This window comes from Myxocyprinus asiaticus, chromosome 1 (genome assembly GCF_019703515.2).
Source record: "Myxocyprinus asiaticus isolate MX2 ecotype Aquarium Trade chromosome 1, UBuf_Myxa_2, whole genome shotgun sequence".
Classification (NCBI taxonomy): domain Eukaryota; kingdom Metazoa; phylum Chordata; class Actinopteri; order Cypriniformes; family Catostomidae; genus Myxocyprinus; species Myxocyprinus asiaticus.
Genome location: NC_059344.1, coordinates 58,732,064 through 58,748,755, shown reverse-complemented (window position 1 = coordinate 58,748,755; position 16,692 = coordinate 58,732,064). Strand labels below are relative to the sequence as shown.

The 16,692-nt window shown below is 38.5% G+C and overlaps 1 protein-coding gene across 5 annotated transcripts in view; it reads left to right on the top strand.

Annotated features, from left to right (window-relative positions):
- Positions 1–16,692, top strand: part of LOC127440458 (pre-mRNA-splicing factor ATP-dependent RNA helicase PRP16-like) — a 66,045-nt gene that overhangs the window by 16,027 nt on the left and 33,326 nt on the right. For all 5 annotated transcript variants that reach the window (XR_007897483.1, XM_051698219.1, XM_051697420.1 and 2 more), the window contains 12 exons: positions 278–418; positions 507–617; positions 2,589–2,705; positions 2,799–2,906; positions 3,024–3,136; positions 8,718–8,926; positions 9,782–9,936; positions 10,598–10,753; positions 10,887–11,021; positions 11,142–11,267; positions 11,970–12,065; positions 12,154–12,275. Coding sequence is in view for 4 of the 5 variants with exons in the window: in XM_051698219.1 (XP_051554179.1) it covers positions 278–418; positions 507–617; positions 2,589–2,705; positions 2,799–2,906; positions 3,024–3,136; positions 8,718–8,926; positions 9,782–9,936; positions 10,598–10,753; positions 10,887–11,021; positions 11,142–11,267; positions 11,970–12,065; positions 12,154–12,275 (1,589 nt within the window). In the remaining variant the exon portion in view is untranslated. The remainder of the gene's footprint in view (positions 1–277; positions 419–506; positions 618–2,588; positions 2,706–2,798; positions 2,907–3,023; positions 3,137–8,717; positions 8,927–9,781; positions 9,937–10,597; positions 10,754–10,886; positions 11,022–11,141; positions 11,268–11,969; positions 12,066–12,153; positions 12,276–16,692) is intronic.

Here is a 16,692-nt window from a genome sequence, read left to right as displayed (position 1 = left end):
ATATTTGTTGCTGCATTAAAACAGTGAGGTCATTGTAATAGAAAGATTTGATGTCTATATGTTCTTTGTACCACTGATTTTAAATAGCAGAAGTAAGCAGATGTTCAAGAACCGTTAACTGAACCAAACATCATTCAACGCCTAGTACTTTTTCAAAATGGAACTGAATAAGTTCTGAATAAGAGATTCACAAGTATACATGGATCGTTGGCTTGAATTTTGTACTGACTACTAATTTTCGACCACATTTTTAAAATCATTTCTTTGGTTTGTTTAGGTGGTGTCTAGACGCTCAGACTTGAAGCTCATTGTCACCTCTGCCACCATGGATTCGGACAAATTTGCGGCATTCTTCGGCAATGTTCCTATTTTCCACATTCCCGGCAGGACTTTCCCAGTCGATATCTTGTTCAGTAAGGTGAGGTGTTAATAGCGTCTTTAGTTAAGTTTAAGCTGGTTTGTATGTTCGCAGCTGTATGTTTAGACTGAGTGTTGGTGTGATTCAGACTCCTCAAGAGGATTATGTGGAGGCGGCTGTGAAACAGGCCTTACAGATACATCTCAGCGGGATGACTGGGGACATCCTCATCTTCATGCCTGGTCAGGAGGACATTGAGGTGAAGAGAACATTCTTTGGTTATGCATTTGACTTTATGAATTAAATCACTATACATATAATTTAATTCCAAGTATATACTCTGTATCAAAGAAACTGGGGAAGAAAGTTTGACATTTTAGAATGGAAGGACTTGCAACATCTGTCCTGATAAAATATGCATCTGTGTGAAGTTGTTGTTTTTTATTTATTTATTTATTTTTACAGTATGTTTGTAGAAAAGTGTTCACAATTGAGCTAAAATAGAATTTCGGTAAAACATTTGTCAATCCGTTCTCATTTTGTTCGAAAAACATGTCTTAAATAGTGGTTGACAAATATGGGTTTTTCAATGGCTGATGCAGATTTATAGAGCAGGATGGGCGATATAAATGTAGATAAACATAATTCAAATTAACTTTACTGTAAATCAGATGTACACAAAATTTCTAATGTGAAACAAACTTATTTTATGCTAAATGTAATAAATTTGCATAAACGTAAAATATATATATATATATATATATATATATATATATATATATATATATATATATATATATATATATTTATATATATATATATTTTTTTTTTTTTTCTATCCATTGACAAAACTGTTGGATACAAGGGAAAGTTAACACTTCTGTTAATTGGCCAAACGAACAATCGTAAAATGGCCAATTATTGGCCGATTAGTTGGCCTGGCCGATATATTGGTCTATCACTAGTCTTAAAGCAATATTCTTTATTTAAATTAAGGGGGGGGGGGGATTTTTCCCCTTTTTCTCCCAATTTGGAATGCCCAATGTGCTTTTAAGTCCTCGTGGTCGCGTAGTGATTCGCCTCAGTCCGGGTGGCGGAGGACGAATCCCAGTTGCCTCCGCGTCTGAGAGCGTCAACCCGCGCATCTTATCACGTGGCTTGTTGAGCGCATTGCCACGGAGATATAGCGCGTGTGGAGGCTCCACGCCACCCACCGCAGCAACCACGCTCAACTCACCATGCGCCCCACCGAGAACGAACCACATTATAGCGACCACGAGGAGTTTACCCCATGTGACTCTACCCTCCCTAGCAACCGGGCCAATTTGGTTGCTTAGGAGTCATTCCGCACACCCTGGGATTCGAACTGGGATAGCGAACTCCAGGGGTTGTAGCCAGCGTATTTTACCACTGAGCTACCCAGGCCCCCTATTAAAACAATATTCTTTGTTAAATAATGGCATGCTGTCGATTACTACAGACAGTAATATCAACAAGTGAAAAATATATGTACAGTAATATGCTTATAATGGAAGCCACAAAAGGCAAACTTGCTTAACCTCAAATAAACCTTTTAAAATATAAAAAAACTACTTTTAAAAACACTGATTCTGAAGTTTAACCAAGACACACAAACTTAAACCTTTGGGTTTAAAAGGCACTTTTGCCTGCTAGGCTCACATTGTAAGCTGTAAATGTATTCTTCGATCATTTTTACAAACTGAGTGATGAGTTAACATTATATCCTGTGGTAATCGACTGAAAACCACAGATGAAGAAAACTGTTGACAAAGTTGTATTGAAGCCAATATATTTCTTTAAGGCTGGTGTGAAATAAGAGACTTGTTAATTTCTGTTTTCTATGGCAGGAGTTTTCAAACTTTTTGTTGCCACGGTTATTTACATTTTCACGTTTACATTTAGTCATTTAGCAGATGCTTTTATCCAAAGCGACAAAATGAGGAACATAAACAGTTTGTCATACAAAAGCCAACAATATCCGCAGACCCACCGAATGGTGGTGATCTCCTTGTGAGGGACCCCTTTCCTTAAATATAATGGCAGCTTCATATTTGCATGTATAAATACCCATTTATAATGTGTGAGAAAAATAATATAAAGGCAACATGTTGTACTTTTTTTTTTTTTTCCTCAATGATTTTAATTTTTTTTGAAAACCCCTGGTCAATGGAGCCATTGTGTCACAAATGTAATGTTTGTCCTACTGCAGGTGACGTCAGATCAGATTGTAGAGCGATTGGAGGATCTAGACAATGCTCCGCCCCTGGCAGTGCTGCCCATCTACTCCCAGCTTCCCTCTGACCTGCAGGCCAAAATCTTCCAGAAGGTAAACATTCATCTCTATGGGTCACTCTTGGCATTAGATCTCCTAAACAAGCATTTAAAGATGTGTGAACTAAATCTTTGTGTTCACTGACAGGCTGCTGATGGAGTGAGGAAATGTATAGTTGCTACAAACATTGCTGAGACATCTCTGACCGTGGATGGCATCATGTTTGTGGTGGATTCAGGTTACTGCAAACTGAAGGTAGACTTCCAACTTTTCCATCAAAAACAAGCTGTATTTACAGCTATAAATTACCAGCAGGGGAATGGCTCTTGAACATCTGATACTAACAGAAGTGTAATTTTCTGTGTTGTTTAGGTTTTCAATCCTCGCATTGGAATGGATGCCCTACAGCCATACCCCATCAGTCAAGCCAGTGCCAACCAGCGGGCTGGCAGAGCTGGCAGAACAGGGCCCGGACAATGTTACAGGTAAGAGAAAGCCAGAATGTCAACATTGGTAACTGCACAGTACGAAGTGTGTGATTTTACAATGCAGTAGAGGAGAGAAAATTTTTAATGTGTCAACTGAACTGATTTGCAAAGCATTTCACAATCATTGGACTGTAAAGGAGAGCTTTTTATAATTGTAAAACTGTGATGTTGGTGACATATTGGAGCCATAAACAACACAACATTTGATGAAATCTATTTTGCATCAATCTTTATTACTTTTTGTCAATTTAAATGAAAAAAAAAAAAGTGTTCAGAGAAGACAATAAATAAAGCGAGAAGATCAGGACATGAGCCAGAATTGAACTTGTGTCTTTTTGAGAGCCACTGCTCTCTGTGTCTTTATGCAGCACTAACCGCTGACCTGGGAACATCTTTGAGTGATCTCTCCGAACAAATCGATCAATCTAAATTTTTTCATTGAAATTAAACATATTTACATCCCTAGTTTAGACTGAAAACTTTCATGCGTTAAAGGAATAATAAACCCGGAAATGCAAATTCTCTCATCATTTACTCGCCCTCATGTCATTCCAAACTCATATAACTTTCCTTTGCGGAACACAACAGTTTGTGGGTTTTTTTGTGTTCCTCAAAAGAAAGTCAGACTGGTTTGGGACAACATGAGGGTGAGTAAATGATGACAGAATTTGTTCAGGGTGAACTATTCCTTAAAAAAAAGCTAGACGCAGCACAACGAACAGAACGCATTTGTCTCGATATGCGTTTTTGAAAGTTCTTTTAACTGGATACAGTGTCTTAAAAAAAGTAGTGCTCCTGCATGAAACACTGAAAAGCAGCAAGACAAAAACATCCATCTAGCACATGCCATCTACATTGAAAAAACTGACGCAAAAGCTACATCCCCACGGCAGTACAGCCCATGAAGGGCCTTGGCCTGCTCCACCACATTTTTCCATTCAGACCGGTCTAGGGCTCGGAGTCTCCAGCCACGGAATCCCAGCTTCTGGAGATCCTCTTCCACGTTGTTCGGCCAATGCTTCCTCTGATGTCCTGGAAGCCGCCTTCCTTGTGGCTTGTGCCTGAAGACCTGGCGAGCTCCTCTATCCTCCGGCATGTGCCCTAGATGGCCGAGCCAGTGTAAAGGGGCTTTCTTTATTTCCGCCATAATGCAGGGATCTCCGTAAAGGTGAACTAACTCGCTGTTAGTCTGTACATGCCATTCACCATTGATCTGTACCGGACCATGCACCTTCAGCAAGATCTTTCTCTCCCAGGTGTTCAGGAGTTCTTCTGATTTCTGCGTTGGCAACCGTGTCTTGCAGCCGTAGGTGACCATTGGTCTGATGACTGTTCGGTAGATGGTCTTTTTGGTGTTTTTTGGGAGAGAGACCTAGATTTCAGTAGGTGGAGGACACTGAAGTAGCAGTGGTTTCCTGATCTCCTTGATCTCCGCCAGGCTTTCATTTGATTACGTCATCAGGGATCCAAGGTATTTGAATCTTCTGGTTCTTTCAAAATTCCTGCCTCCAATCGCTAGGTTGTTGTCTGCTCCCACACCATCCCATGACATCAGCATGTATTTTGTCTTCCACGTGTTCACCTGAAGGCCAGCTTTGACCACAATGACACTCTCGAGTGTGAGCTTGAAGAGCACAAGACAATGAGTCGCCCTGTTTCAGTCCTCGGTTCAAGGTGAATTCCCTTGAGCATCTGCCCTATACCTTCAACTTGCTCCTTGAGTTGTTCAACATCATTCTCACCAGCCGGATGAGCTTTGCTGGAACTCCCAACTGACCCAGTGATTGGTACAGAAAGGTCCTATCTACGGAGTCATAGGCTATCTTGAAATCGGCGTACAGGTGGTATATGGTAACGTTATACTCAGCATTTCTTGACGAAACAGCGGATCAAGAAGATTTGGTCTGTGGTTTCTCTGAAAGCCGCTTTGGTTGTTGCTAGGACCTGTTCTGGTTAACGGCTTAAGCAGTTCAAGATGATCCTGCTCAGCACCTTGCAGCCGTCACTGAGGGAGATTCCTTTGTAGTTCAAACATCATGGCCCCTAAGTCATTAGTATTAGTCTGGTCTCTGTGCAAATGGTGACAGATATGCATGAGTATTGTGTTCATTTGTGCACAAGAGCTTCAGTCATATCTTCATTCTGCTGTTTATGATATGCTCGCCAGTCACTCTTTTTTTTTATTTTTCAAAGCATCTATCGGTAAGGCAGAGTGACTGCAGGAGGGGGACAGGATGGTAATCTCCAGAGGATTTCACACAGTTTAATTTGTGTTTACACCTCTGAGAATGTGACGCAAAGCCTCCTGGGCTTTTTGACCGTTACCACCTTCAAATCTGCACACCCTCAAAGATGCAGTGACACTCTAATCCCGCTGTTTCCCTAGTACACAAAGGAAAATGCACACAAGGGATTGTTTTGCCTCCATGTGATTGTTTCTGGCAGCTTGTGAGTGTTGTTAGTTGCATGAATCCTTAATCAAAAATTTGTGCATCAAGCAATTCTGTTCACCCCAGTGCTTTATACTGCGGTGGTGTGTGAGTGGCTTATGTGTTGAATACATAACTCAAAAGGCATCCCTGCCTGTGATTTAAGACACCTTCACAAGTGCCAGTAGGACTCTGCTGATATGCATTAATGCACACACTGTACTACAGAGCTTCCCAGAGGTCCCTCTTCACGCCATCTTCAGAGGGATTATCCATTTAGTTGAATAGCTGTAGAAATCTGCTGTTCTCTCAGATCTTTCTCTATGCAGAAGCAAGGAGAGCTGTGATGTTTAAAGATGCTCAGAAGTTGTTTGGAAATGGCTCGTTGTGAGCTGCTCTCTTGCAGTAGCAGTAGCGTCAAAACCAGGAAGATACACATTGTTGGAAATGAGAAAAATTTATCACTAGAGGAGTCAAACGTCCACTAGGAATACAAGTGAAAGACGAAAAGGTCACACACCTTATGTAGGATTAAATTCTAATCCGAGTATACTTCCTAAACTTCATTCTTGAGGTCTAACAAACATGTGCAATGCATTTCCTTCACCATTATAGAGATAGTTCACCCAAAAATGAATGATTTGGATGACTTTCTTTCATCTGCAGAACACAAACAAAGATTGTTAGAAGAATATTTCAGCTTTGTTGGTCCATTCAATGCAAATGAATTGTGGCCAGGCCTTTGAAGCTCCAAAAAGTAGATAAAACCAACATAAAGCAATCCATTTGACTCCAGTGGTTTAATCAATGTCTTCTGAAGTGATCCAGTTGGTTTTGGGTGAGAACGCCTTTTTCACTGTATATCTTAACATTGCAATCTCTAGACACGATCATGATTTCAAGCTCGATTACACTTCCCAGATGCCGCTATAGGAAGTGTAATCGTTCTTGAAATCATGATCGCCAAGGAGACTGCTGTCAAGATTGAGTAAAGTTTCAGTGCTTTATAAACGGTTAGACAGTGTTTTTTTCCCTTTTGGTCTGGTGTGCATATTTACATACAATAATTAGATAAGTTCAATGGCATTTGATTTTAAACCATTTAAAAATCAAAGCACCCCATAATAGCCATTTAACTGCAGCAGTGTAACATGTGTGACAATACTTGCGTTCGCTGCCTCACGGAAATGTCAGTTGAATGCCACTTTGGTGAATAAAAGTACCAATTTCTTTCCATAAGAGCAAAATCTGTACATTATTCCAAACTTTTGGCCGCCAGTGTATGTATTGTGCTATTTAGGCTTATAGCTTATTGTGCACTTATTTGCTGCTATTTTTATAGTGTTTGAGGAAATTCCATTGCAATAAACGCTGTGAATAAGCTCTATAGACCTTATTCACAGCAGCGTCATCTTTGATTTTTAACGGGAATGACAACTAGGCTGTGAGGGATAGACTTAGTCGCTTCAATGGGCTGTACTGCAGTTTAAAGTGTTTTTGGATCGTTCCGCTGACAAAACATTGAAAAAATGTATTTTCACGAACACCCAGTAGACAAAAACTCCAGTCAACATGAGTTGTGGAAAATCAGATGTGATCTAGGAGCTTTTCACAGCTTTATACCGTGCGTGCCATTGAAGAGACGGTAAGTCTATCTACAGCCTTGTTGTCATTCCCATTAAAATCAAAGATGGCGTTACTGTGAATAATATCTGGAGGAAATCAAACCCCTCAAACTGCTAAACATCCCCTTCATTATAAAAAGCACTGACGAAACAAATAATGCACATGATCAGTTTTCAAAATACACATCATCATCCTTACTAAAATGTTTTAGTATTTGGTAATTTTTTACAAAAAAGTTTTTTTTATTTTTTTTTTTATTTTTTTTTTTCTCCACCACTAACTGGGAACTTGTATAGATTCATATTTAATCTATTATAGAGACTTTTTTTATTGCAACTGTAAAAGTTGTATTTAAAGGTTTCTATATATTAGTGTATTTTTGTACAACAAATGCTATAGTTTATTTTTTAGAAAAGATTATCTACATTAACCTATCCACAGTAATGAGGAGCCATCCATGGTCTTACCTGTGGTAATGGCCTTATCATAACAAATGCCACTTTCAAACAAGGGTAGAACAATGGTAAACTTTCATATAAGCAAGTACAATTTAGAATGAAGGAATTCAAACTTCCATGAATTATAGACAAATTATTGACAGATTTTCCTCCTGTTCTAACTGTCCATGACATAGATAATAATAAACTTTATTTTATATAGCGCCTTTAAAGAGGCCTCTCAAGGCGCATTTCATTGAAAGGAAAAAAAAAATAAAAATAAAAAAAATACAGAACTTAATACAAATAGAAAAAACATGCATCTCAAAACAACTTATGATAAAACACAGGTAAGAAGATATTCTAAAGGTGTCTTAAATCATTAGGCCTGTGTCCTGCTTAACTAATATAATTCTAGTTGAAATCATGTCCAAACAAATGCATGCAGTAACCGTCTCCAGTGACTTTTATCACTTTTTGCTATGTGGGGGAACTTTGGCTAGTGAAAATGTTGAGTGGCTAGTGACATTGGAAACTACTAGCCACATTGGCTTGTGAGCCAAAAAGTTAATTTCAAACCCTGTTTGTATTATATAGAACAAGAGTTTCCTTCATTTCAGCCAGGAGTTCAGTCTGTGACTTTTAGATCTTCCATTGGTCAGTCGTCTTTTTGCTGTACAGATTCACAGGTCGGAGTTTACCAAACTTGAATTTTACTACACAGCGAAAGATGAAAATAATATGCATGTGCTCATGCATGAATGGAACACAAAATCTGTTGTGACCGGCCCATTATACCGTGTCGCAACACATTTCCAGTGTCAAATAATTAGCCTGTCCATGCTGAAAGTAAAATGATGCTGTAATGTGGTAAAATCTGAGATAATTAGAACATATTTTTTGTTTTCTATACAATTATATAGAGCAGGAATTTGAACCAATGGGATTTCACTGTGGACAAGGGTTCCCAGTGAAACACAACAGAAATAGAAATCAAAATTTTTGGTCACTTGTCAAAATCATGGCTGGTTTGGACAAAAACTTACCTTCACTCACCTTCATCTCCTGTTTTTCTGTTTACTTCAGGTTATACACTCAAAGTGCCTTCAAGAATGAAATGCTGACCACCACTATTCCAGAGATCCAGCGTACCAACCTGGCAAATGTTGTCCTGCTGCTGAAGTCTCTGGGAGTGCAAGAACTTCTGCTCTTTCACTTCATGGACCCTCCACCTGAAGACAACATGCTGAACTCCATGTACCAGCTGTGGATTTTGGGTGCTCTGGACAACACAGGTGAGAAGCCTCAGCCACAGTCTCTCATTTAAAGGGATGTTTCCTGCGAAAATTAAAATTCTTTCATAATTTACCCAACCATTTATATTTTGTTCCAATCCTGTATTACTTTATTTTTTCGTGGAAAACAAAATGAGATATTAGGCAGCATGTTAGTCTCTGTCACCATTCACTGACATTGCATTTTTTCCATACCACAAAAAAAAGATGCGATTTGAAAACAATGTTTCAAAGAATAAAGCCACAAGGGTTTGAAACAACATGATAGAATTTTCATTTTTAGATAAACCATCTCTAATTACACTAAACAGTGTTTGGGAGTTTTGCATTGTAGTTATCTTTGGATCATGGTAAACTGACCTGCTAGTGTTTGGATATGTTTGACTTGATTGGGAAAAATTCTTTCGAAGGTAACTTGCATTCTAGCAGAGTAGATGAAGGCCTGTGAATTTTACCGAGGTGCTACAGTGAAGTATTAAGGTCTTACCGAAGTTCTTACTCTGAGTTCTGCAGTAGCAACTAAAGTAAAAGCCTCTATGGTGTGACCTGAAAGGGATCTCAATCTCATTTCCTGCATATTTTGGAGGGAGATTTTCAGGGGATCCTATATTAACAGAAAATTATTTCTGATTAAGGCTTACCTGCCAAGAGTATCTGCTCTGCTTATCACTGCACTCACACACTAATCTTCTTAGTCTGTCATGTAATCTTTAGAATCATTTTTTTTATTTTTATTTGAGTACGGAGTTGAATGGTTTTCTCACTGTCAGCAGTTTTGGAAAGAGGTGCTTTCTAATCCCATTTGATTTCTGACTGTATTTGAGGATGCTCTCGCTACTCTCATTTCTGTCTCAGGTGCTCTGACACCCACTGGGCGGCTCATGGTGGAGTTTCCTCTGGATCCGGCTCTGTCTAAAATGCTGATTGTGTCATGTGACATGGGCTGCAGTGCTGACATCCTCATCATTGTCTCCATGCTATCAGTGCCATCCATCTTCTACAGACCAAAGGTAACAAACAGGTTTATAGGGCTGGGCAAAAAAATGACATATCAATATTTCACAGCCTTTTGACAATATTAGTTATACATCTCTCAGTATTTCTGTATTTGCTCTAAAATGGCTTAGAGTTTTTGTTTTGTTTTTTTATCGGGAGAACCATCATTTAGATCAAACAGCTATTTTTGCAAAGTAGATACAATGTTTTCAGTGTATATAAAAAATAAAAAAAAATTATCTGGTCATAATCTAGTGTAAAATAATAAAGACATGTTTTCCACAAAGTTTTTTTTTAACTAAATGAACACAAGGAACAATCATACTGCATTAATTCCATTAATTCTTGTTAACGTGTTAAACAAAAAATATTAATTGCCGAAATTAACATGTTAAACTACAGTCCATTGCAACAGTATTTGCTAGGAGAAGAAATTATAGAGTGTGCAATTTCGGGTCGGGTTCAGGCTTAAAATCTGAAGATACCGTTTGGACTGGATAGAGTCGAGCCACATGGTCTCGTGTACGTGTTTGTTTCAGGTTTAATTTAAGGCCCGCGCAGACCTCTACAACTCTTGCAGCATTTTTGATTCTGAGTTTTTAATAATCCTAGGAAATCTTAACTAGCTGTTCATGTGGGTGCTGTTTTGTGTTTTAAACTGCTGCTCTTGTCCAGGGTCGAGAAGAGGAGAGCGACCAGGTGAGAGAGAAGTTCTCAGTGCCTGAGAGTGATCACCTGACCTACCTCAACGTTTACCTGCAGTGGAAGAACAACAATTACTCCAGCATCTGGTGTAACGATCACTTCATCCACACTAAAGCCATGCGCAAGGTACTGCTTTGTGATTTTGAGAAAGTTTATTGTGTTTATTTGTGTCTATCTAACTTGTCTCATTGCTCATTTTCTTTGTGTGTTCGCTGCTGTAATAGAGGATATACGGACTAACTGTTTGTGTGCATCACAGGTGCGTGAGGTGCGAGCTCAGCTCAAAGACATCATGGTGCAGCAGAAAATGAACCTGATCTCCAGCGGCTCAGACTGGGATGTGATCAGGAAGTGCATTTGTGCTGCATACTTCCACCAGGCTGCTAAATTAAAGGTAAAACGCACGAGACTGGCAGTTGAACTTTGATTCCAGTGTTACATTGTCAAAATCTAAGCAAGATTTCATAAAGCAATATGTGAAGACTCTTTCTGACCTGTGTTTCTATGTGTTTAGGGAATAGGGGAGTATGTGAATGTTAGAACAGGGATGACCTGTCATCTGCATCCTACCAGTTCTCTGTTTGGGATGGGCTACACCCCAGACTACATTATTTACCATGAGCTGGTCATGACCACAAAGGTACTTCCTTCTCCTCATTTTTAGCCCTTGAATGTGACTTGATATATGACACATATTAGGACCTACATGTATTTTTAATTAAAACATTTTAAAGCATGTAAAATGCCATGCTGAGATTTTTGAGTCATGATGCAAATTAATCGATGAATCAGAGATTAGAACAGACTCATTTTAACGGACAGTTTGAAACAACTGATACTCTGAAATTAATCAAACTTTCCTACTGAGACTTAAATGAGAGATGCTCTCGAAATATCTCTGTCTTGGCGCTCTCACACTCACAAGTCATGAATCAAGGAACGAGCACGAAACTAGTATTATTATCAGAATTAAGGATGTCAGTTTAATGCTTTAATTTATTGCGATCAGTTCAGTAAAAAATAACATGTTAAAAACATTAACACAATCATATTCCCGGACAGTAATATTCCTACCATGGCAGCAATTCAAGCTTGAAGTACCACCTGCTTTCAGCAGTGGGCAGTAAGCGAAACTCCAGCTTTAATGGTAACGCATAAGTCAGCCCTATTTAGAATATTTATTAATTTATAATACTACTAGTCTATTAGTCTAATTTTTACTAAAATGAATAGCCGAACTCAAAATCACCATGAGATCTGTAACAAAATATTGTGATGATTCAAAATATTGCATTGCCCTAGTGAATAGTGATTTACTGAAATGTATGTGTGTTTATTTCAGGAGTACATGCAGTGTGTAACGGCAGTGGACGGTGAGTGGCTGGCAGAGCTGGGGCCTATGTTCTACAGTATCAAACATGCAAACAAGAGCAGACAGGTAAACAACACCCTCCTTAAAATGTACATCTATTTATCTCCCAGGCTCTCTCTCTTGTTCTGACTCACTTTTTTATTCCCTCTTTCAGGAGAACCGACGGAGAGCCAAGGAGGAGGTCTCCAATATGGAGGAGGAGATGTCAATGGCTCAAGAGCAGATCAGGGCACGGAAAGAAGCGCAGGAGAAGAAGAGCAATCTTGGCAGCGTCAGGTACTTTAACCATTGCCCTGACAAATACAGCCATCACCCAGGGCTCAGCAATAAGGATATTTTTTTGCTGGCCTGGTTGAGTCAGTGGTTTAGATTTTTTCTTGCCCTGCCAATATTTTCATTGGCCCCATATATATATATATATATTTTAGCAATGCAACTTTCTATGTGCCAAGAATTTTTTTTTAAATATTTTTATTCATTTTTATCAATTTTAAATGCTATTTTATTTGTAGCTGGAAAGTATACATCTATAATTTTATTTCATGACCGCTATATTCAACACACTTTTGCTGTAAAACAATAGCATACGATGCAAAGCATTATTCAGTACATTTAAAGGGGTCATGACATACATTTTCTTTTTTTTTTTGTATTGTCTTCCCTGTGGTCCACTTATAATGTTAGTAAAGTTTTTTTGCACCAAAACAGTCATAATTTAGTAATATATAATAATTTTCCACCCTGTCTCTGGCCCTCTGTCTGAAACGCTTGGTTTTAAGCTTTCTAGCCCAATCCAGACAAACCTGCAAATTCCCAAAGACATAACATTTCACTCAAAGAGCCTTGGATGAGTGCATATTGGAAATATGACGGTTTAATTTAATTCTCTGTTGACTGTGTGTTATTGGTCTTGTAAAGTTGCCATTCAGGTAGATGCTCATGTTCCAATGGAATGACTGGCCGTTATGACAGAATGGCCATCATATGCCAGTGCAGTTTTTACAAGATCCACTTGTTTAAAATTCCCTAAATTATATTAACATTTGCTATTAAACTTTATTTCACTATGAATCATCATCTATACAATTGCAGCTCTGTGGAAATTAATTATCTCCGCGACACCATTCGAGTAAAAGTTTTGCATAAACGCATAGTCATTGATGGGGCAAAATACTTGTGTCACAATAAACGTATCTTAAATAATTTGTTTCGGGTGATTAATAAGAGCATTGATGATTTTCCTAGTCAGTATCAGCAGCAGAATGAGATACATTTTTAAAAGCTTAAAACATGGCACACATAGCCGGAAACATATCCAAACTATCAAAGACATCCATTTAGTGCATGTTTACAAAAAAACTAATAATTAAAAATGGCACAGTTGGGTGCAAAAATGTCCAGGATGCCTTCAAAACAGCAAGAAACTGCGCAGCTGTTCTAACTTGACATTGTGTCTTTTAAAAGCTGTGCAAGATGCATGATAACGGTCAGTGCCGTTCGTCTAGTGCATGTTTATATAGAAAAACATTTAAATCTAGATAGGCAAGTGTAGATGAATCTCCCAAGATAGGCCCTCTCTCCTCTTCACCTGTGTGACTGACTGATTACCTGTGGGCGGGCCAAGGGTGCAATGACGAAAAATAAACGTTAATGTCTTGCTGAAGAGCCAGTCATATGCAGATGTACCTGGTCCTTGTAACGCCACAAGTTCCACAAATTCCAAACGAGCTGTTTCTGGAGCTTTGTTTAAATTAATGCTGTTTTTCTATTTTTTTCAGTTCTGAAACATAAGACCCAGGTATACTTCATTTTTGCGTGATCCAGATCGCCTCGTGCCTGGTCGACCGTGTTTCCTTTCTGAGTATACTTTTCTGACCACAAACGAATAGGAACACGTTCGGCGCGCACAGCCGAGGACAGCGTACGGGAGTCAAGAAAATCTAGGTGGCGTGCGGTCAAGTCGTGCAGCTGTGCTGATGACGCAATTTGCATCACACATACTTTGCACAGAGTGATCCGCAACGTGCACACCGGAAATATACTTTGGCTTTTACGGTATGTTTTTATACTACAATGACATATTATATGTCAAAAGATCAAGGAAAATGTGGTTCCTAATTTCATGACCCCTTTAAATGCTCAGTTATAATTAGGGATGTGCAAAACTAACAGTTTTCATTATTGACTAGTCAGTTGGTTGTCTGAACTACTAGTCGACTAGTTGGTGTTAAGAATAATAATGTATAATTACGCTGTGTTAAGTTCATACGAACCCCGATCAGACACGTGTCAGAGGGATATACAGACACTAAGCGCAGCACTTATACACTGAAACTAACGGATATTCAACAAATTAATAGGCAAAATATTTATAACATCTTATTGCACAAAACTAACCAAGAATGAAAAAGAAAGGCTCCAATATAGAGTGGCATTAAAGGGATAGTTCACCCAAAAATGAAAATGTTCTCATCATTTACTCACCCATATGTCATCCCAGATGTGTATGACTTTCTTTCATCTGCTGAACTCAATTGGAGATTTTTAGAAGAATATCTCAGGTTTGTAGGTCCATACAATGCAAGTGAATAAGTAGCAAAATTTTGAAGCTCTAAAAATCACATAAGTCAGCATAAAAGTAATCCATATGACTCCAGTGGTTAAATCAATGTCTTCTGAAATGATATGATAGGTGTGGGTTAGAAACAGATCAATACTTAAGTCCTTTTTTATTATAAATTCCCCTCCCTGTTCAATCAACCTCCACTTTCACTTGTGTAAACATTTTGGCACCTATTGGCTTGCATTGTATAGACCTACAGAGCTGAGATGTTCTTCTAAAAATATTTGTTTGTGTTCTGCAGAGGAAAGAAATTCACACATCTGGGATGACATGACGGTGGGTAAATGATGAGAGAATTTCCATTTTTGGGTGAACTATCCCTTTAAACCACTTATTCGCATTCCTGACGAGCTTCAATTTCTTCATTTACTTGATGTAAGCTAGCTAGATAAAATTCAAATTAGCGGAATTCAAATCAACAATAAGAATAGTTCCGTACATCACGGAAAAGAAAATGTTTAATTTTGCCAGGCATAAAAAAATCCATAAAAAAATAAAAAAACACATGAAAATGATTCATTATTACTAGATGTAGTGGCAACGGAGCACTGGCCTGTTGAGTCACTCCCTTACTCTTAAAAAAGACTTCTCATGTTCTACAAAATCTGAATCATCCTATTTAGAAAGAAGTCAGCAGAAGGCTGCCGTGCTAAAATACTAACGCTGCAATTTTTGGGAAGACAATTATCCCCCTCTCTCCCTCCCCTGTCCGATACTGCCTCCATCTTTTTCATCTCTTTCCTCACCTACCATCTTCTCATGTTCTCCGTGATGAGCTTTTTTCACCTTCTGTCTCCACAGCAGAGAAAAAGAAATAATATTGACTTTCTGACCCCCATTACTGTAGCAATTTAAATTGTGCCACTACAGATGGGGAAGAGACAGGCAGACGCTAATTTTCAGACTAATCCGGGAAATTAATTTTATACACACCTGTCGGCTCCACAAAAACGGGAGATGTGTTCTGTACAATAACACTTTATATAATTAATCGGGACTTTTAACTTTATATCAAAGCCTTGCGTGATGGACGTCCTGACAATAATCACATTAAAAGCGGGGATTAGACTTTTGATTAGCATGATAAAGGAGATGGATTTCAGGTGCTGGCCTCCTTCTTGGGTTCTGATGTAAATAAGCTGATAGGGAGAAGCTGTTTGATTTGCTGATGAGATCAGAGCTCATATGACCTGACCTGAACCATGTAGCACACACAGGACAGTGCTGTGTGCTCTTTAGAGAGGAAAAAGTGTTTTGTTTTTTACATTTTATTTTAAGAAAATGTGAGTGGTGCTTGCCTGTGAAAAATTCGCTACCTCCATGCTAGATATTTGTTTGTTTGTTTTTTGCCAGGGCAGTTTCAAGGTGTTCTTAGTGGTTCTTAGCATGTTGCTAGTGTGTTCTGGGTGGTTTCTAGGTCCTTACTATGTAGTTGCAAGGTGATTCTGAGTGGTTGCTAGGCAGTTGCATACTGGCCTAAGTTAAATGAGCCCATCCCCAAATCACTATGATTTTCTGATTCCTCCTCCAATGTAAGTGTAAAGAATTTTTCTTGCCTGTTTTATCGTCCGACAGGAGAAAAATCGCAAGTTTGATTTCCAACCCTCTTTTTATGTTCTGGTAATTTTTGACTGACTTAAGTGTTAAAAACGGTGACAAACTTATTCTTGTATTTGGTCAAAATTATTGTTTTGGATTCTTACAACAATGAATTAGTGAATAAGGGAAAAAAACAGTTTATAACATTTTTATGGTACTTTAATATATGATCATTTTTATATGGCAGCCAAAAGTTTGGAATAATGTACAGATTTTGCTCTTATGGAAAGAAATTGGTACTTTTATTCACCAAAGTGACATTCAACTGATCACAAGTTGGACATTAATAATGTGAAAAATTATTACAATTTGAAAAAAAAACAATTCTTAAAAAAACGTAAACTACTTCAAAGAGTTCTCATCAAAAAATCCTCCACGTGCAGCAATGACAGCTTTGCAGATCCTTTGCATTCTAGCTGTCAGTTTGTCCAGATACTCAGGTGACATTTCACCCCACACTTCCTGTAGCAC